The following is a 20,128-nucleotide window of genomic DNA, read 5'->3' as shown; positions in this document are numbered from 1 at the left end:
GTGACACCCACCGCTATCACGACACCTGTCATGACACCACCACTATCACGACACTATCGCGATACCACCCCTATCACGACACTATCGCGACACCCCCACTCTCCCCCCACCTCCCCCACCCCCCCCCACCGCCACCACACGCCCCCACCGTCACGATACCCCCCCTCTATCGCGACAGCCCCGCACCGTCGCCCAGCAGCTGCAGCAGCGCCAGGTCGAGGGGCCGCTTCCAGCGCGAGCCCTTCTGCAGGGCGATGCCGTAGCCGGTGGTGGCGAAAACCTTCCCCGAGCCGATGGTCACCAGCTTGCAGCCCTCGTCCTTGCGCGCCATGTAGTTCAGCACCGCCGCGTCGTAGATGAAGGCGTCCAGCTTCCTGGGGGGCGGGGCCGTCACGGGGACACGCCCACAAGGAGAAAGGGCCCCGCCCACCGAGCCAAAAAGGCCCCGCCCACCACACACCGCAGCGCCCGACCGCGTCCCGTCGCGCCCTGCCCGGACGACCAGCCCCACCCATTGCCAACAGGCCCCGCCCATTGCCAACAGGCCCCGCCCACAAAAACAACCCCGCCCATACGCGTTAAGCCACGCCCACAAAACCAAAAGGCCCCTGACCCCACCTGACCCCGCCCCCTCTCCCTGCCTCCACCCCTTTCCCCACGCCCCCACCCCTCCCTAACCCCACCCCGACCCCACCCCTTTTCGCCCCGCCCCCCTCTGACTCCTCCCCCTAAGGCCCCGCCCCTCGCCCCCTGACCACGCCCCCTCCCTGACCCCGCCCCCTCTTCCCGCCTCCACCCCTCCTTAACCCCTCCTTGACCCTCCCTAACCCCACCCCCGACCCCACCCCGCGTTGCCCCGCCCCCTCCGGCCCCGCCCCCTGCAGCCCCGCCCCCGGCCCCGCCCCTACCCGCTCTTGAGGTGCTGCAGGGCGTCCTCGACGCGGCGCTGGTTGTACTTGAGCATGTGGCTGTGCATGGCCGGGTAGTTGCTGCGGATGTTCTTCTCCGTGCTGCCGTTGGGCACCGTGCCGAACTTCAGGGGGGGGTACTGCTCCTGGGGGCGCTGGAACTGGGGGGGGGGCAGGGGGGTCAGGGGGGGTCATGGGAGGGGTCATAGGGGTCATAAGGGGGGCATGGGGGTACTGCTCCTGGGGGCGCTGGAACTGGGGGGGGGGGGCAGGGGGGCAGGGGGGGTCATGGGGAGGTCATGGGGGTCATGGGGGGGTCATGGGGGTCATGGGGGTTAAAGGGGGTCAGGGGGGTCAGGGGGGTACTGCTCCTGGGGGCGCTGGAACTGGGGGGGGGGGCAGGGGGGTCAGGGGGGGTCATAGGGGTCATGGGGGGGTCATGGGGGTCATGGGAGGGGTCATAGGGGTCATGATAGGGGGTATGGGGGGTCATGGGGGGGGAATGGGGGTCCTGCCCCTGGGGGCGCTGGAACTGGGGGGGGGGGGCAGGGGGGTCAGGGGGGTCATAGGTGTCATGGGGGGGTCATGGGGGTCATGGCGGGTCATAGGGGATCATGGGGGTACTGCTCCTGGGGGTGCTGGAACTGGGGGGGGGGGGCAGGGGGGTCAGGGGGGGTCATAGGGGTCATGGGGGGGTCATGGGGGTACTGCTCCTGGGGGCGCTGGAACTGGGGGGGGGGGGCAGGGGGGTCATGGGGGGTCATAGGGGTCACGGGGGGTCATAAGGGGGGCATGGGGGTACTGCTCCTGGGGGTGCTGGAACTGGGGGGGCGGGGAGGTCATATAGGGTCATATAGGGCCATGTAGGACCATATAGGACCCCCTGGGGCCATACAGGGCCATAGAGGGCCATATAGGGCCTTGTGGGACTCCATAGGGCCATATAAGACCATATTGGACCCCATAGGGCCATATGGGGCCATATAGGGCCATACGGGGCCATATGGGGCCATATAAGGCCATACGGGGCCACACAGGACCCCCCCGGGACCATCTCGGGCCGCACCTTGCGGTCGCTGAGCCCCGAGACGGTGTCCACGTACTCCTCCTGGATCATGAAGGCGGCCAGGTTGGCCGTGTAGCTGGCGAGGAAGATGACGGCGAAGAAGGCCCAGACCAGCACCATGATCTTACTGGTGGTGCCCCGCGGGTTCTCCACCGGCACCGAGTTGTTGAACACCAGCGCCCACAGCAGCCACAGCGACTTCCCGATGGTGAACTTGGAGCCCCCCGAGCCTGGGGGGGGGGGCACGGTCAGCCCGGACCCCCCCGACCCCCCCATCACCCCCCATCCCAGTATCCTCCCAGTATCCTCCCTCCCAGTTCCTCCCAGTTCCACAATCCCCAGTCTCCCCAGTCCCCCCAGCGACTTCCTGATGGTGAACTTGGAGCCCCCCGCGTGACCCCCCCCTTTCCCAGTTCCCCTTCCCAGTTCTCCCCTCACCCCAGTTCCCCCCCCCAGCTCCCCAATCACCCCCCTACCCCCCCCATTTGCCCCCCCCCCAAATTTGCCCCCCCCTCTCACGCCGGCCGGCGCCCAGGCTGCGGTTGTAGCCCCCGGGGCTGAAGTACTCGAAGAGGAAGACGGTGACGGCCACCACGGTCAGGCACATGACGAACATCATCACCCACACGGCCGGGCTGTACGGCTCTGCGCCCCCCCCCGAAAAGAAAAGACCCCCCCGGGGTAAGGCACAACCCCCCCGAGAAAAAACAGCCCCAAAAAGGGGCCCCCCGGTGAGCAAAACCCCCCCAAAATGCTCCTAAAATTTGTTAATAGAGCCCAAAATATCCTCTTAATGCATAATAACCCCTGAATAACCCCCCCCCCCAAAAATAACTGCCCCCCCAGTGACCTCCCCAGGGTGCCCCCCCCCCTAATTAATCACCCCCCTCATTAATTAATTACCCAGGAAGGCGGAGGGGGACACGGTGCCATTGCTCTGCACCACCACGATGCCGTGCCCCCCAATGACCCCCAATGACCCCCAATGACCCCCAGTGACCCCCAGTGACCCAGTCACCGACCCAGGCTGCCCTGATAATTAATGAATTACTAATCACCCCCTCATTAATTACCCAGGAAGGCGGACGGGGACACGGTGCCGTTGCTCCTGGCCACCATGACGCTGATGCCGGTCTCGACGAAGGGCACGGAGAAGTCGACGACCTCGGAGCGCTCCTCGTTGATGGTCAGCGAGCCAATCGCCATGTCCGCCCGCCGCGCCGACACCTGGGCGGGGCCGGGGGGCGGGGTCAGGGGGGCGGGGCTTAGGAGGGTGTGGTCCCGAGGGGGTGTGGTCCCGGGGGGTGTGGTCCCGGGGGGTGTGGTCACAGGGAGGGGTGTGGTCGGAGGGGCATGGCCCAGGTCAACTGGGTGGAGGACTTGGGCAGGGCTGGGGGGCGGGGCTTAGGAGGCAAGGGGCGTGGTCACCAGGGGGGCGTGGCTTATGAGGGTGTGGTCATGAGGGTGTGGTCAAATGGGGGCGTGGTCAAAAGGGGCGTGGTCAAGTGGGGGTGTGGCCGGCATCACCCAGGAGGAGCCCCGATTGTGGTCGGGGGGGCACGGCTTAGGAGGGCGTGACCACCAGGGGGCGTGGCTTAACGGGGCGTGGCCAAAGGGGGCGTGGCCTCAGGGGGCGTGGCCCACCTCTCCGATCATGCCGTTCCAGACGCCGTCCACCTTCTTGCCGTGGGTGCCGTGGGTCACCAGGTAGAGGTCGTAGGTGAAGGGCAGGGCGCGCGCCAGGCGCTTCAGCAGGTCGATGCAGAACCCCTTACAGCAGCGCTTGGCGGGGGGGGGCGGCTCCCCGGGGGGGCTGCAAATTGGGGGGGGCACCATGGGGTCAGGGGGGTACTGGGAGGGCACTGGGGGGGCACTGGGGGGTTATATGGGGGTACTGGGGGGGTACAAGGGGGTTACATGGGGGTATTGGGGGGGGTCATGGGGGGTCACCAGGACATGGGGGGGTCACCAGGCAAAAGGGGACACCACCATGGGGGGGTCACCATGAGATGGGGGTGTCCCCAGCCCCCGGGGGGGGGTCCCCATGCCATGGGGGGGTGCCCCCCTCCCCCCCCTACCCGTGGGTGCGGTTGTGCTGCTGGCGGCAGGGCACGGAGTCGCGGATGCAGGTCCCGGTGTGGGGGTCGACGCCCTCGACGATGACGAAGGGGCGCTCCTCCAGCGTGGCCACCGCCAGGTGCCGGCCGTCGGCCACCGGCCGCGGGAGCCCCCCCCCGGAGCCCCCCCAGGACGGGTACTTCATGCGCAGCACGCGCCGCTCCCAGCTGCCCACCTGGGGGGGGGGGAAATGGTGAAAAATGGGTGGGAAATAGGGAAATGGGAGAGGGGGAAATAGGGAAAAAAATGCAAAAAAAAAAGGGTGGAAAAAGAAAAAAAAATCAGAAAAATGGATGGGAAATAAGGGAAAGGGAAAGTGGGGGGGGGTAGGGGGGAAAAAAAAAACAACAGAAAAATGGGTGAAAAAAGGAATAAAATAATTAAAATAAAATAAAATAAAATAAAATAAAATAAAATAAAATAAAATAAAATAAAATAAAATAAAATAAAATAAAATAAAATAAAAACGGATGGGAAACAAGGAAAAGGGAAAGGGGAAGGTAGGGGGAAAGAAAACAGAAAAATGGGTGAAAAAAATAAAATAAAATAAATGGATGGGAAACAAGGGAAAACGCAAAGGGGGGAAATATGGAAAAACAAACAAACAAAAAACAGAAAAAAATGCGTGGAAAAAAAATGAAATACAATTAAAAGTGGGGAGGAAAAGAAAACGAAAGGAAAAATGGTAATTAAAAAAAGGATGGGGAAAAAAAACACAAAAGAAAGAAGGAAAGACACAAAGGGGGGAAATGGGGAAAAAAATGTGTGGAAAAAAAAAATGAAATAAAATTAAAGTACGTGGATGGGAAAAGAAAATGAAAAATAATAATAATAAAAGGGTAATAATAATAATAATAATAATTAAAAAAAAAAAAACAGATGGAAAAATAAAAAGAGGGAAAAAAAAGCACAAAAAAACAAAACCAAACAAGCAAAATAAAAGGATGGAAAAAAAATCAAAAAACAGAAGCCAAAAACAAAACAAACAAAAAAAAGCCAAACAAACAAGAACGGATGGAAAAAAAAAAAAACAGATGGCAAAAAAAAGCGAAGAGAAAATGAACCAAACACAGAAACAAACCAAAAAAACAACGGATGGCAAAAAAGTACAAAACCCCCAAAATGGAAAAAAAAAAGAAACCAACAAACCCCCTCAAAACGGATGGCAAAAAACACACACACACACACAAAAAAAAAAGTGTCAAAAAACAACTAAAAAACCCCAAACCCAAGAAACCCCCAGGACCCCAAACGCAGATAGCAAAATTAAGATAATAAAATAAAATAAAATAAAATAAAATAAAATAAAATAAAATAAAATAAAATAAAATAAAATAAAATAAAATAAAATAAAATAAAATCAGAACTGATAGCAAAAAAAAAAAAAAAAAAAAGGGTTGCAAAACCCCCCAAAACACCCCAAATCGATGCCGAATCTCCTGCCCCCCCCGCCGCTCACCACCTCCCAGCTGCGCTCCTTGGTGAGCGCGATGACCACGAGCGAGGGGTTGACCAGGAAGCCGTCGGCGTTGAAGGAGAAGTCCCGGTGCCCCCAGGTGATGTTGGTGAAGTACCTGGAGTTGGGGGGGGTCCGTCACCCCCGGGACCCCCCCTGGGACGCGAGGGATGTGCCCAGTGCATGCAGTGCGCGCAGCGCCCACGATGCATGCAATGCACACGATGCATGCAATGCCCAGGGTGCACGCGGTGCACGCAGTGCCCATCCTGCATGCAATGCACGTGATGCACACACTGCATGCAATGCACACGATACCCATAATGCCTGTGATGCACACACTGCATGCAATGCACGCGATGCCCGTAATGCCTGATGCACACGATGCATGCAGTGCACACAGTGCATGCAATACACGTGATGCCCGTGATGCATGCAATGCACACACTGCATGCAATGCACGCGATGCCCGTAATGCCTGATGCACACGATGCATGCAGTGCACACAGTGCATGCAATACACGTGATGCCCGTGATGCATGCAATGCACACACTGCATGCAATACACGCGATGCCCGCGATGCCCGGGACACCCAAGACCACCCCCCCGGGATGGGGGTCTCACCGGTGGAGGTCGTCGTTGCCCTGGGTGGCGTTGGGCGCCCGGCAGTCGTTGTTGAACTCGGGGATGAAGCCGTAGTCCCGCAGCAGGGCCTCGGCCCCCTTGGCCACGATGGCCACGCCGTTGCGCACGCGGTGCTGGAGGTCGTCGCGCCAGCCGGCGGAGAGCACGGCGAAGAGGCCGGCCGGGAGGTCCTGGGGCAGCTCCTCGCTGCCCCCCAGGTTGGAGCCCACCACGAACCAGACGTAGCCGGGCCCGGCCAGGCCGGCCTCCCGCGCCGCCCGGAAAACGGCCTCGGCCTCCTCGCGCGAGCAGTAGAGGAGCCGGATCTGGGCGCTGAGCTCGCGGAGCTGGCGCCGCAGCCGCGTCCCCTCGGGGTCGTCGGTCAGGTTGAGGGTGAGGACGCCGCGGTGCTCCCAGCCGATGAAGCTGCTGTCGGTCAGCACCTCCACGTAGTCCACGAAGTCCTCGTGGCCGGGGAAGAGGGTGGTGACGACGGCGAAGGACGTCCAGTCGTACTCCTCCAGCACCTCGAAGATCACCTGGAGCTGCTGCTCCGTCGAGGAGCCCAGCTGGAGGAAGGTGGAGCCCTTCTCCTGCGGGGACAGGGGGCAGCGGGCTGGCTCTCGGCATGCTTGGGGTCATTGGGTTGGCTCTAGGCATGGTTGGGGTTGGGTTGGGGTCAATGGGTTGGCTCTAGGCATGGTTGGGGTTGGGTTGGGGTCAATGGGTTGGCTCTAGGCACGGTCGGGGTTGGGTTGGGGTCAACATTTTGGCTCTAGATGTATTTGGGGTTGGGTTGGGGTCGGTTTGCGGTCAATGCGTTGGCCCTAGATGTGTTTGGGGTTGGGTTGGGGTCAACAGATTGCCTCTAGACACAATTAGGGTTGGGTTGGGGTCAATGGGTTGACTCTATCCATGGTAGGGTTTTGGTTGGGGTCAACATTTTGGCTCTAGACATGTTTGGGGTTGGGTTGGGGTCAATGGGTTGCCTCTAGGCACAATTAGGGTTGGGTTGGGGTCAACATTTTGACTCTATCCATGGTAGAGTTTTGGTTGGGGTCAACATTTTGGCTCTAGGCATGGTTGGAGTTGGGTTGGGGTCAATGGGTTGGCCCTAGACATGACTGGGGTTGGGTTGGGTGTCACCATTCCCGCTCTAATCCCCTTCTGGTGCTGCCGCACGGCTCCACAGCCCCGCCTAAAACCCAAAACCACCCCAAACCACCCCAAACGACCCCAAACCACCCCAAACCACCCCGACACCTTGGGCGTGAGCACCACGGCGGCGCCGCCGTTGACGCCGACGATGGGCACCGAGGTCTGGGCCGAGAGGAAGTCGAGGATCTGCGCCACCGCCGGCGAGCCCGAGTCGTCCTCGAAGACGACGCCGTGGATGCGCAGCGAGGAGAGGACGTCGCAGAGGCGCACGATGAGGCTCCGCGGGTTGGTGTCGTTCAGCACCACCGCCACCGGGTTGACCTCCAGGGGGAAGTCCCGGAAGGCGGCGGGGGTCAGGCGGGGCCCGGGGGGGCCGTAGGAGGAGCCGCTGAGCACCACGGCCACGTTCAGGGTCCGCCGGGAGCCCTCCGGCCGCGGCTCCAAGAAGGGGCCGGCGCACGCCAGCGCCAGGGCGAACAGCATGGTGCCCAGCGGGGCGGGCCCCCGGGGGGTCATGGCGCCGAGGCCTAGGGGGGGTGGGGGGGGAGGGGGTCAGGTGGGGGGGTGGGGAGGGGGGTTGGGGGGTCAGGCGGGGGGGCGGTGGCAGCCGGTGGCTCCCGGTGCTCCCAGGGCCACCAGTGCCACGCGGCATCGGACGGTGCCTCCCGACGTCACCCAGTGCCCCCAGCACCCCCCAGCATCACCCAGTGCCCCCAGTGCCCCCCAGCATCACCCAGTGCCCCCAGCGCCCCCCAGCATCACCCAGTACCACCCAGTGCCACCCAGCATCACCCAGTACCACCCAGTGCCTCCCAGCATCACCCAGTACCACCCAGTGCCACCCAGCATCACCCAGTGCCCCCAGTGCCACCCAGTGCCTCTGGTGTCACTCAATGTCACCCAGTGCCCCACAGCACCATCCAGTGCGCTCAGTGCCACCCAACATCACCCAGTACCACCCAGTGCCACCCAGCATCACCCACTGCTCCCCATGCCCAGTGTCACCAGTGCTCCCAGTGCCACCCAGTGCCTGGTGTCACCAGTGCTGGCAGTGACACAGCACCACCAGTGCCACCCAGTGCCGCCCAGTGCTCCCAGTGCCGCCCCTGCCCCACCATACTGGGGCCCGCATCGGGACCAGCTCCAGGACACCGGGGACCCGCGGGGGGGCCCCGTCCCCAAAACGTCCCCAAAATGCCCCCAAAACGTCCCCATCCCCGTAAAACTGGGGACAAACCTGCGTCATGTCCCCGAGCTGTCCCTGTCCCCAAAACGTCCCCATAACATCCCCAGCCCCGTAATGTCCCAAAAATCCCCATAATGTCCCCAAAACATACCCCCTGCTGTCCCTGTCCCCAAAACGTCCCCAAAATGTCCCAATCCCCATAAATGTCCCCAAAACGTCCCCATCCCCGTAATTTTTGGGGACAAACCCGCGTCATCGTCCCCCCGCTGGCCCCGTGCCGGCCCCGGCCCCGTGCCTGGGGCAGGGGGGGGGGCACAAACTGGGGACAAACTGGGGACAAACTGGGGACGCTGTCCCCTCTGCAGCAGGGTCAGCCCCATAGCGCTGCCCCATAGCATCACCCCACGGCTCTGCCCCATAGATCTGCCCCACGGCTCAGCCCCCCCCAGCCCTGCCCCACAGCTCTGCCCCCCAGCTCCTACCTGGGCCCAGCTCCGGGGGCTGTGCCTCATCTCGGCTGCAGGGTTTTTTTTTTTGGGGGGGGGGAAATTTGGGGACACGGGGACGGGATTTGGGGGGGGGCAGGGGACAGAATTTGGGGTCCTGGGGGGGGGGGTGAGGGAAAGGAATGGGGGGGGGAGCAGAAACGGGTGGGGCTGGGGGGGGGGAACACAAAGTGCTGGGACCCCAAAACCTCCAGAACCCCCCCCAAAAAAAAATTCCTCCCCCACCACCCCCAAGGACCCCAGGACCCCCCCCACCCCCCACCCCCCCCACCCTGACCCTCCCCACCCCCCACCTACCCCCAACCCCCCCCTCAATTCGCCCCCACCCCCAACCCCCCCCTGGGGTCCCAGCCCCCCCAGTTCCCCCCAGCACCCCCCAGTCTCTCCCAGTCCCCCCCCCGCTGCCCCCCCCAGTTCCTCCCAGTGCTCCCAGTGCCCCCCCCACGGCCGGTCCCGCCGCCCCCCCCCCCCTGCAGCATTTTGTGTGCAGAATTTTAATGGGGCTGGGGGGGGGGGGGAGGGGGGCGCGTGCACGGCCGCGGGGGCGCGCCCCGTGGCCCCCCCATCCCTCCCCCCCCAGTCCCCATCCCACGGGGGGTCGGGGGGGGGAATTTTTTTTGGGGGGGGATTTGTTTTTTGGGGGGGATTTGGGATTTTTTGGGATTTTTGTTTTTTTGGTTTTTTTTTTGGGAGGGGTTAGGGGATTTTTGTTTTTTTGGGGGGGGGCTTTGGGGGGGGTTGGGGTTTTTTTTGGGGGGGGGTTTTGGGGTGCCCCCCCCCCTCACCTGCTCTCGCTCCCCGCCGCCGCCGCCGCCGCCGGGCGCGCGGACCCCGGCTCCTGGCCCCGCCCCCCCGGCTTGGCCACGCCCCCCCGAGGCTTGAGGCCACGCCCCCTTTTGGAGCGACCCCCCCATCCCCTGTGACCCCCCACAATAAAAATTCCCCCCCCCCCTTAGCCCCAAATTACCCCCCCCAATTACCCCCCCCCCCCAGGTCTGGGGTCATTGGAGGTCAGACGGGGGGGGAGGGGGGGGGCAGACAGACGGGGGGGGGCAGACGGACGGGGGGGGGCAGACGGACAGACAGACGGGTGAGACAGACGGACGGGGGGGGGGGGGACACAGCCAGACGGACGGACAGACGGACGGGCTCCGACACCGGCGTGCCCGTGCCCCCCCCCCGTCTGTCCGTCTGGCTGTGCCCCCCCCCCCGTCTGTCCCCTTGCACACACGCGCGTGCAACAGGTGCACGCCGCTGCCTCGTGCACCCCCCCCTTGCACCCCCCCCTTGCACACTCGCCCCCCCCCCCCCTTGCACACCCAGGGCCACGCAGCCCCCCCCAGCTCCCTCCCCCCGCTGTGGGCGTGGCCGATGAGGGAGGGGGCGTGGCCTCCGCTTGGCCCCTCCCCCCCGGCGGCACCGCTGCTGTCACCGGGGGACGGGGGGGGCAGTTCGGGGACGGGGGGGGCAGTTATGGGGCATTTATTGCCCCCAGACCCATTTTTATTGCCCCCAGACCCAATTTTATGGCTCCCTGCCCCATTTTTGTTGCCCCCAGACCCAATTTACTGCCCCCAGACCCCATTTATTGCCCTCAGATCCCAATTTTATGGGATCTTACCCCATTTTTGTTGCCTCCAGACCCCCATTTATGCCCCCCCCCCAATTTTATTGCCCCCCCCCCTCCCGCCCCTTTCCCGCCTTTTCCCTTCCCGCCCTTTCTGCCAGGGGTGGGAGGGGGCGGGGCCCATGCAGGCGCGGGGCGCTCTGGCCACGCCCCCCCGAGGGGGCGGGGCGCATGCGCGGGGCGGGGCCCGGGGGGGCGGGGCGGGGCCGGGCGCGCACGCGCGGGGCCAAAGTCAGCGGCGGGCGCCAGGTCAGGGGGGGCGGGGGGCGCGCTGCGGGCGGCATTGCACCAATTGCACCCCAAATGCACCCCAAATGCACCCAAAATGCACCCCCTGCACCCCCGCATTGCACCCCGAGCAGCTGACATTGCAGCTCCTGCGACTGACATTGCAGCCGGCATTGCAACCCCTGTGACCTGCACTGCAACGGGCACGGCGCGCTGAGCACCCTGCACTGCACCCCTACAACCGGCATTGCACCCCGAGCACCCTGCATTGCACCCTGAGCACCCTGCATTGCACCCAGCATTGCACCCGGCATTGCACCCCCTTTGACCTGCATTGCAACAGGCATGGCACACCAAACAACCTGCATTGCACCCGACATTGCACCCTGAGCAGCTGACATTGTGCCTTCTACAACTGGCATTGTACCCGGTATTGCAACCCCTACAACCTGCATTGCAACGGGCATGGCACGCTAAGCAGTCTGCATTGCAACCTGCATTGCACCGAGTGACTGACATTGCACCCTGCATTGCAACCCCTGCAACTGGCGCTGCACCCTTAGCCACCTGCAATGCGCCCCGCATTGCAACAGGCACCGTGACCCCTGCGACCTGCATTGCACCTGGCATTGCAGCCTGCATTGCACGCTCTGCAACACGCATTGTACCTGGCATTGCAATCTGTTACACCCCCCCAGTGCCCTGGATTGCACCCTGCACAGTCTGCATTGCAGCCTGCATTGCACCCCCTTGTTGCACCCAGCATTGCCCCCTGCATTGCAGCCCCGCACCGTGTTGCATCCTGCATTGAACCCTTCAGGCCCTGCATTGCGCCCCGTCCTGCAGCTGCACTGCACCTCGTGGGCCTCACCTTGCACCCAGAACTGCACCCCCTGCACCCCACTTTGCACCTTGCGCTGCAGCCCGTGCACCCTGCCTAGCACCCCATGCACCCCACGTTGCACCCTGCATTGCACCCCACATTGCACCCTCTGCACCCTGCATTGGACCTTTTGCACCCTTTGCACCCCCAATCTCACCCTCCCCCCGCATGCCCCCCGCGTGCCCCCTGCTGACCTCCCGTGACCCTGACGGTGACGTCACTCTGATGTCACGCTGACGTCACCCAGTGCAGGATGCTGCGGGCGGTGGCCCGGGGCCGGGGGCCGGTGGCCCCCCCGGGGCGCTCGGTGGCCTCACTGGTGGCCGAGGTGGCCCGGGCCAAGCGGCGCCCGCGGCCCCCCCAGCCCCCCGGCTGGGAGCAGGGGTTTCGGGACAGCTTCGTGCCCCTCTCCAAGGAGCAGCTGCGGGGGCTGCTGCTGGCCGTAAGGGGGCACTGGGAGCACTGGGGGGCACTGGGGGGAACTGGGGGGGGGCACTGGGGCATTGGGGGTGTTGGGGTATGGGGGGTATTTGGGGACAGTGGGGACATTGGGCACTGGGGGCACTGGGAGCACTGGGATATTGGTGGGTATTTGGGGACAGGGGGCACGGGGGGCACTGGGAGGTACTAGGAGGCACTGGTGGGGACACTGGGGCATTGGGATATGGATAGATATTTGGGGACACTGGGGACAGTGGGCACTGGGGACACTGGGGGGCACTGGTGGGGACGGGGGGGACACTGGGATATGGGAACATGCATGGGGACACGGGGGGGGGGGTATTGGGGTTAATGGGGGACACGGGGTCACCTGGGGACATGGGGTCACCTGGGGCCATGGGGACAGGGGACACTGGGGACAGGGGGACACTGGGGACACTGGGACACTGGGGACACTGGGGACACTGGGGACAGGGGGACACTGGGGACACTGGGGACATTGGGGACAGGCCCCCCCGGTGCCCCCCTCCAGGAGTTCCACCCCTCGGGGGGGTCCCGCGCCTCCTTCCTGGCCTTCGCCGCCCGCCTGGACCGGGCCCTGCAGCCCCGCTACCAGCGCCTGCACGAGCACCTGCAGGTGGGTTAGGGGGCGCTATGGGGCGCTATGGGGCGCCATGGGGTGCTGTGGGGCAGGGAAGAGGGCGCTATGGGGCGCTATGGGGCAGCTATGGGGCGCCATGGGGTGCTGTGGGGTGATATGGGGCAGCTATGGGGCAGCTATGGGGCACTATGGGGCGCTATGGGGCGCTATGGGGCAGCTATGGGGCAGCTATGGGGCACTGTGGGGCGCTATGGGGCAGCTATGGGGCACTATGGGGTGCTATGGGGTGCTATGGGGCAGCTATGGGGCGCTATGGGGCTCTACCCATCCTCCCTGCTCCCCAGGCTCTCTACGGCCCCATCGACCCCGACCGTGACACCGTGGCCAACCTGGGGGAGCTGCGGGACCTCGGCGGGGACCCCGGGCCCGCTGTGGGGCAGAGACCCCCTATGGGGCAGGGGGCATCTATGGAGCAGGGGGTCACTATGGGGCAGGGGGCATCTATGGGGCAGGGACCTGCTATGGGGCAGGGGGTCACTATAGGTCAAGGGGTCACTATGGGTCAAGGGGTCACTACGGGACAGGGAGCCTCTATGGGACAGGGACCTGCTATGGGTCAGGGTCCCTCTATGGGGCAGGGGGCCACTATGGGGCAGGGGGTCTCTGTGGGGCAGGGGGTCTCTGTGGGGCAGGGGGACGCTGTGGGGCGGCGCGAGCGGCGCGTGGTGGCCGCGCTGGCCCCGCTGCTGGCCGAGGCCAACTTCCAGCGGCTCCCCGACGCCGCCGTCGCCTTCGCCCTCCTGGTGCAGCACCCCCTGGACGAGGTGCAGGTAACACGCGGGGACCCCCCCCCAAATTTGGGGACCCCCTCTCACTTTGGGGACACCCCTCCCCCAATTTAGGACCCCATCCTATCTGGGGACCCCCACACACAATTTAGGACCCCCCCCACACACACACTTGGGATCCCCCAGCCTGCACCCCAGGCCCAAATCTGGGGGATCACGCTGCTGCCCCCCCCCAAATACCCCCATTGACCCCCCCATAGCCCGCAGACCTCCCCAAGCCCCCCTTGACCCCCATAACCCCCCTAGACCCCCCCTAAACCCCTATAGACCCTCATAACCCCCCATAGACCCCAACTCTGCCCCCCCAGGCCCCCCAAACCCCCTACAGAACCCCATAGCCCCTCCATAACCCTCCCACAGCCCCCCAACCCCCCCCCAGACCCCCCACAGTCCCCCCACAGCCCCCCCATCCGCCCCCCAACCCCCCCCAACCCCTCCCCTCTGCTCCCCCCCCGACCCCCCCGTGCCCCCCCAGGTCTCTGTGGACCTGGCTGAGTACGAGGAGATCCAGTTCTGGGCCCTGGGGCAGCGCGTGGGACCCCTGCCCGACACCCCCCCGCCCCCCCGCCGCTGGCTCGCCCGAGCCCCCCGCCCGCCCCCCCACAGGCAAGGGGGGGGCGATGGGGGGTCCTGGGGGGGAAATGGGGGTCCTGGGGGGGTCCTGGGGGGAAATGGGGGTCTGGGAGGGGGCTGAGGAGGAAATGGGGGGATCCTGGCGGGGAAATGGGGGTCCTGGGGGGGTCCTGGGGGGTCCAGGGGGGTTCTGGGGGGGTTCTGGGGGTCCTAGAGGGGTCCTGGAGCCATACGAAGGGGGTCCTGGGGGCGATATAGGGGGGCTGGGGGTGGTTCTGGGGGGTCCTGGGCCCATCTGAGGGGTCCTGGGGGGGGTCCTGGGGTGTTTCTGGGACTCAGGGTCAGGGAATTTGGGTTCCTTTGGGTTCATTTTTGGTGTTTTCCGGTCTCCGTGTCCTGGGTTTGGGTTCCTTTGGGTTGACTTTTGGTCCTTTTGGGTCTCTGCATCACAGGATTTGGGTTCCTTTGGGTTCGTTTTTGGTGTTTCTGGGTCTCCGTGTCCTGGGATTTGTGTTCCTTTGGGTTCGTTTTTGGTGTTTTTCGGTCTCCGTGTCCTGGGGTTTCCTTTGGGTTGACTCCCGGTCCTCTTGGGTCTGCAGGCGCTATTTCCGCCGCGTGGTGGTCCTGGCCCGGCCGCGGGGGTCGCGCCTGGTGCTGAAGGGCTTCAAGGAGGTGCCCCTGGAGGCCCTGGAGCTGCTCCTGCCGCGGGTCCGGGTGCGCACCCCGGGGCTGCAGCGCGCCCGCCTGCACCTGGGGCTGGCGGCCTCGGGGCTGCTGCTGTTCCTCAACGTGGGCATGGTGCTGCTCACAGACCTCAAGGTGGGCGCCACCGCGCTGCTGCTCGGCTTCGCCGCGCTCATGGCCATGAGGGGCTCCAAGGTGGGCTGGGGGGGGTTTGGGGAGGGGGTGGGGGGGGGGCTGGGGGGGCTGGGGGGGTTGGGGGGGGACGGGGGGTGGAATGGGGGAGTCTGGGGGGAAGTTGGGGGGGCTGAGGGTGGGGGGGGGATGGGGGGGGGAATGGGGGAGTTTGGAGGGGGAATGGGGGGGAGTTGGGGGGATGGAGGGGGCTGGGGGGGGTTGGGGGGGATGGAGGGGGATGGGGGGGGAACGGGGGTGGAATGGGGGGGGTTGGGGGGGAATGGGGGGGATTTGGGGGGGTTTGGGGGGGGAGGTCATGCAAAGGGGGGTCATGGTTGGGTGATGCTCGTGCAATGGGTGCAGAAAGAATGGGTGATGGGTGTGCAAAGGGTGTGGAAAGGTTGGGCAATGAGCACCCATGGGTGCTGTGTGGGTGCTGTATGTGTGCTGTGGGTGCTGTATGGGTGCTGTATGGGTGCCGTGAGCACCCATGGGTGCTGTGTGGGTGCTGTAGATGCCCTGTGGATGCAGTGCAGATGCAATGCACGTGCCATATGTGCGCTGTGGGTGCTCTATGGGTGCCGTATGGGTGCTGTATGTGCACTGTGGGTGCCGTGCGGGTTCCCTGAGCACCCATGGGTGCCGTGCGGCCAGGCCTTCGCCCGCCGCCGGGACCTGCACGCCCTGGAGCTGGCCCACAGCCGGTACCGGCGCAGCACCGCGCACAACGGGGCGCTGGTGGCCGAGCTGACGCGCAGGGCGCAGGACGAGGCCGCCAAGGAGGCGCTGCTGGCGCACAGCTTCCTGCAGCGCTGCCCCCACGGCGCCGGTAAAACGGGGGGGGGGCAAATTGGGGGGGGCTGGGGGGGGTACGGGGGGGTACAGGGGGGTAAGGGGGGGGTAAGGGAGGGTTGTGGGGTGGGGGTAGGGGGGTTTATAGGGGGGTATGGGGGGGTATGGGGGCGTTGTGGGGGGGTATCGGGGGGTTATGGGGGGCTTATGGGGGGTAAAAGGGGTCCTGGTGGGTCGGGGGGGGCAAGGGGGGGTGGTGGGGTGGGGGCATGGAGGTCTTATGCGGGGCTTATGGGGTGGGGGCCATGAGACATAATGGGGGGGGCTGTCCGACCCCATACCCCCCCCACAAACCCCTTAACCCCCTTTTTCCCCTTTTTCCCCCGATTTTTCCTCTTTTCACCCCCATTTTGCCCCCCCAGGAGGCCTGGCTGCAAGGCCTCTGCTAGGCCTCAACGGGGGGGGGGGGCTGCCATAAACGTGGGGTGGGGGCCATGGAACATAACGGGGGGGGGTCTGTCCGACCCCGTGGCCCCCCCCAGACCCATTTTTTCCTCTTTTTTCCCTTTTTTTCCCCAGGGGGGGCCGCCGAGGCCTGGCTGCAGGCCGAGGTTGAGGCCTGGCTTCGGCGCCGCCTGGGCCTGGCCTTGGCCTTCCCGGCCCACCGGGCCTGCGGGCCGCCTGCGCAGCCTGGGCGAGGGGGGGGGGGCTGCCCCCCCTGCCCCCCCACACCCCCCCCCACGGCACCCCAGGGACCCCCCCAGGACACGCGGAGCCCCCCCCGCTCCGTCCGGGCGCTGAGGGATGGGGGGGGGGCATAAAGGGCCCTGAGACGAGGCCGTGGGAACAAGTCTGCTGCGACCCCCCCCCCAATGCCCCCCCCCATACACCCAGGGACCCCCCCCCAATGTCCCCAGTGCCCTTTGACCCCCCCCCAAAGCCCTTTGGGACCTCCCCATCCCCCCCCAGGTCCTATCAGGACCCCCCTGGACCCCTCCGAGCCCCCCCAGACCCCCAGGACCCCCCCAGGACCCCCCCAGGACCCCCAAATTTGCCCCCCCCCCGACCCCAGTGCGCCCTCGCTTCAATTCGCGGCTTTATTGCTCTGCAGAGGGGGGGGAGGGGGGGGGGCAAGCTGATGACATCACACCCATCTGATGACGTCACTGTGATGTCATGACCGGGCTGTGATGACGTCACTGGCGGGGGGGGGGAGGCCACGGCCATGCTGGTGCTGTGGTGACGTCATCGATGATGTCATCAGCCGTGCTGGTGTTGCGGGTGACGTCATCGGGCCATGGATGATGTCACTGGTGACGTCATCAACCATGCTGGTGATGGGGGTGATGGCGTTGGTGATGTCATCAGTGACATCACAGGGGACCCAATGACCCCAATGCCCCCCCTGACCCCAATGCCCCCATTGATCCCAACACCCCCATTGACCCCAATGACCCCAACGACCCCAATGACCCCAATGATCCCACTGACCCCAACACCCCCACTGACCCCAATGACCCCAACACCCCCATTGACTCCACTGACCCCAACACCCCCACTGACCCCAAGGACCCCATTGACCCCAATGAGCCCATTGATCCCAACGCCCCCACTGACCCCATTGACCCTGATGTCTCTGTTGACCCCATTGACCCCAACGCCCCCAACGCCCCCACTGACCCCAACACCCCCCCTGACCCCAACGCCCCCCTGACCCCAACGTCCCCATTGACCCCAATGACCCCATTGATCCCAACGCCCCCAATGACCCCATTGACCCCAACACCCCCAACGCCCCCCCTGACCCCAACACCCCCCCTGACCCCAACGCCCCCCCCTGCCCCCGTTGCCCTCACCGTGCCCCTCAGTCCCGTTTGCGCAGGCAGCCGTAGGTGACCCCGCTGGCCAGGGCCAGGCCGGCTCCGAGCCAGGCCAGGGCGAAGCAGTGCCCGAAACGGCCCCCGGGGGGGGCGCCCCCCCCCCCCCTCCAGGCTGGGCCCCCGCAGGGCAAAAAGCACCGCGGCCCCCAGCACCGCCGCGCCTGGGGGGGGCACGGGGGGTGTCAGGGGGGGTTATAGGGGCGGGGGGGTCAGGGGGGGACACGGGGTTGGGGGGGACATGGGGTCAGGGGTATATGGGGTGGGGGGTACAGGGGGGTAAGGGGGGGCTATGGGGAGGTCAGGGGGGGCATGGGGGGGATCTGGAGGGGGTTCCCCAGGCCAATGATATGGGTATGGGGGGGTCATGGGGGGTCATGGGGGGTATGGGGGGGCTGAGGGGAATATGGGGGGGTTGGGAGGAGTATGGGGGGGTCATGGGGGGATTGGGGGGTATGGGGGGGCATGGGAGGTCATGGGAGGTTGGGGGGGGGATTGGGGTGGGGGTTATGGGGGTGGGCGGAGTATGGGGGGGTCATGGGGGGTCATGGGGGGATCTGGGGAGGGGATTGGGGGGGGTTCCCCAGGCTCCTCCCCAATGCTACGGGTATGGGGGGGTCCCAAGGTGCCCCCCCCCCCATTTTGGGCCCCCCCCCACTTACCGGCCAGCAGCTGGGCCCCCCCCGAGGCGGCGAAGAGGCGCCCCCGGGGCGCGGCGTGGAGCTGCCACACAAAGAGGGCGAAGGCGGCGCTGGACAGGAGCAGCCCCAGCACCAGCAGCGCCTGCACCGCCCGCAGCCAGGCTGGGGGGGGGGCAAAAAAAAAAAAAAAAATATATATATATACCCCCCCCATCCCCCCCCACAACCCCCTCATACCCCCCCCGCTGCCCCCCCCATCCCCTGTACCCCCCCCAACCCCCCCCATCCCCCTCCTATACCCCCCCATCCACCACCAATTCCCCTCCCAACCCCCCCCCCGGTGCCCCCCCCTCCACCCCACGCCCCCCCCCCATGCCCCCCCCGTGCCCCCCCCCACTCACGGCTGTCGGAGACGCTGGCGCAGAGCCAGGCCCCGGTGCTGTTGTTGAGGACGCAGTCGTACCACACGTTCAGCGCCTGCCCGTCCGGCAGCACCCACCAGGCCTGGGGGGGGGCACGGGGGGGGGCACGTGGGGCACGACCCCCTCCATAACCCCCCCTGCCCCATAGATCCGGCCCCTGCCCCATAGATCCCCCCGCTATGGGGCTGGAGCCACACTGGGGGGGTCACGTGTGGTCCCAGCCCCACTGCTATGGGGCAGGACACCCCCAGGCTGTGGGGCTGGGATTTTGGGGGGGGGGTCCTAGGGGGTGGGGGGGGGTCCTGGGGGAGTGGGGGGGTCCTGGGGGTGTTCGGGGGGGGACGGGAGGGGGGTCCTGGGGGGGGCCCTTTTACCCCACTCCCCCTCCGCTATGGGGCAGGCTGTGGGGCAGGGGTTTTGGGGGGGGGGTCCTAGGGGGTGGGGGGGTCCTGGGGGGGGTCCTGGGGGTGGTCCGGGGGGGGGCGGGGGGGGGCCCTACCTTATCCAGGGTGGCGACGAAGAAGAGGAGGAGGACGAAGACGTGGAGGGCCGTGACGGCGAACAGCAGCAAACTCATGGCGACCCCTTCATTTTTGGGGGGGGCACAGCCTGAGTGCCCCCCCCCTCATTGAACCCCCCCCTCCCACTTAACTCCCCCCCCGACCCCAAATCCCCCCCACCCTTTCCTCCCCCCCCCTTTCGCCGCCACCGCCCTCCCCCGATGGCTTCCAGATGTGGCAGAGGTTTTTTTTTTTTTTTGGGGGGGGGGCGACAAAAAATCACCCCCCCCACCCCCGCACCCCTCCCCACCTCCCCCCACAGCCCCAAATATTTTGGGGGGGGTCCCTGGTTGCGGACCTGGGGGGGGGGTCGGGGCTGTCCCAAACCCGTAACGGGAAAACGGCCGGGAGGGGGGTGGGGGGGGTGGGGACCTGGGGGGGGGGGTGGGGACTTGGGGGGGGTGAGGGGGGGTGAGGGGGGTGGGGGGGGTTGGGTGGGGCAGGAAGAGGGCACTATAGGGCACTATAGGGCGCTATGGGGCTGTTATGGGGCACTATGGGGTGCTATGGGGCAGCTATTGGGCACTATGGGGCACTATGGGGCAGCTATGGGGCACTATGGGGCACTGTGGGGATCTATGGGGCAGCTATGGGGCGCTATGGGGCAGCCATAATGTGTTATGGGGCGCTATGGGGCACTGCGGGGCTCTATGGGGCAGCCATGGGGCGCTATGGGGCAGTGATGGGTCCCTATGGGTCCCTATGGGGCAGTGATGGGGCCCCACCCGCAGCCCCGGCCTCTGATTGGCTGCGA

At 65.4% G+C, this 20,128-nt stretch overlaps 3 protein-coding genes across 4 annotated transcripts; 1 reads left to right on the top strand and 2 right to left on the bottom strand.

Moving 5' to 3' along the window:
• Window positions 1-186: 186 nt before the first annotated feature.
• On the bottom strand, window positions 187-7,814 carry LOC309891317 (glutamate receptor ionotropic, NMDA 2D-like; the record flags this gene model as incomplete). Its single annotated transcript, XM_082785677.1, has 10 exons — window positions 187-374; window positions 909-1,069; window positions 1,975-2,204; window positions 2,494-2,619; window positions 3,048-3,201; window positions 3,619-3,787; window positions 4,053-4,267; window positions 5,552-5,666; window positions 6,174-6,766; window positions 7,437-7,814. Coding segments are annotated over 10 exons (2,329 nt in total), but the record flags the coding sequence as incomplete, so codon positions are not given.
• Window positions 7,815-10,821: 3,007 nt separating this feature from the next.
• Window positions 10,822-16,695, top strand: TMEM143 (transmembrane protein 143; the record flags this gene model as incomplete). The annotated part of the gene is made up of 8 exons (XM_082785676.1): window positions 10,822-10,899; window positions 12,009-12,203; window positions 12,735-12,839; window positions 13,613-13,633; window positions 14,127-14,257; window positions 14,824-15,103; window positions 15,737-15,911; window positions 16,454-16,695. The coding sequence occupies 8 exons, from the start codon at window positions 10,822-10,824 to the stop codon at window positions 16,693-16,695; spliced, it is 1,227 nt and encodes a 408-aa protein (XP_082641802.1).
• A 268-nt stretch (window positions 16,696-16,963) lies between these two features.
• On the bottom strand, window positions 16,964-19,724 carry LOC309891315 (epithelial membrane protein 3-like). 2 transcript variants are annotated; one of them, XM_082785674.1, is made up of 6 exons: window positions 19,673-19,724; window positions 19,314-19,399; window positions 18,794-18,896; window positions 18,414-18,554; window positions 17,731-17,915; window positions 16,964-17,205 (listed from the first exon to the last, which is right to left on the bottom strand). In XM_082785674.1, the coding sequence occupies exons 2-6, from the start codon at window positions 19,389-19,391 to the stop codon at window positions 17,197-17,199; spliced, it is 516 nt and encodes a 171-aa protein (XP_082641800.1). In that variant the 5' UTR covers window positions 19,392-19,399; window positions 19,673-19,724; the 3' UTR covers window positions 16,964-17,196. The 2 variants fall into 2 exon arrangements, with proteins under 2 accessions (XP_082641800.1, XP_082641801.1); XM_082785675.1 differs by having other exon boundaries at window positions 19,314-19,401; window positions 19,676-19,712.
• Window positions 19,725-20,128: the final 404 nt, after the last annotated feature.

Source organism: Aythya marila, assembly GCF_965140915.1.
Source record: "Aythya marila genome assembly, contig: HAP1_HAP1_SCAFFOLD_99, whole genome shotgun sequence".
NCBI classification, from domain to species: domain Eukaryota; kingdom Metazoa; phylum Chordata; class Aves; order Anseriformes; family Anatidae; genus Aythya; species Aythya marila.
Note: the sequence above shows the minus strand (reverse complement) of the source record. Positions and strands in the feature narration are given on the sequence as shown.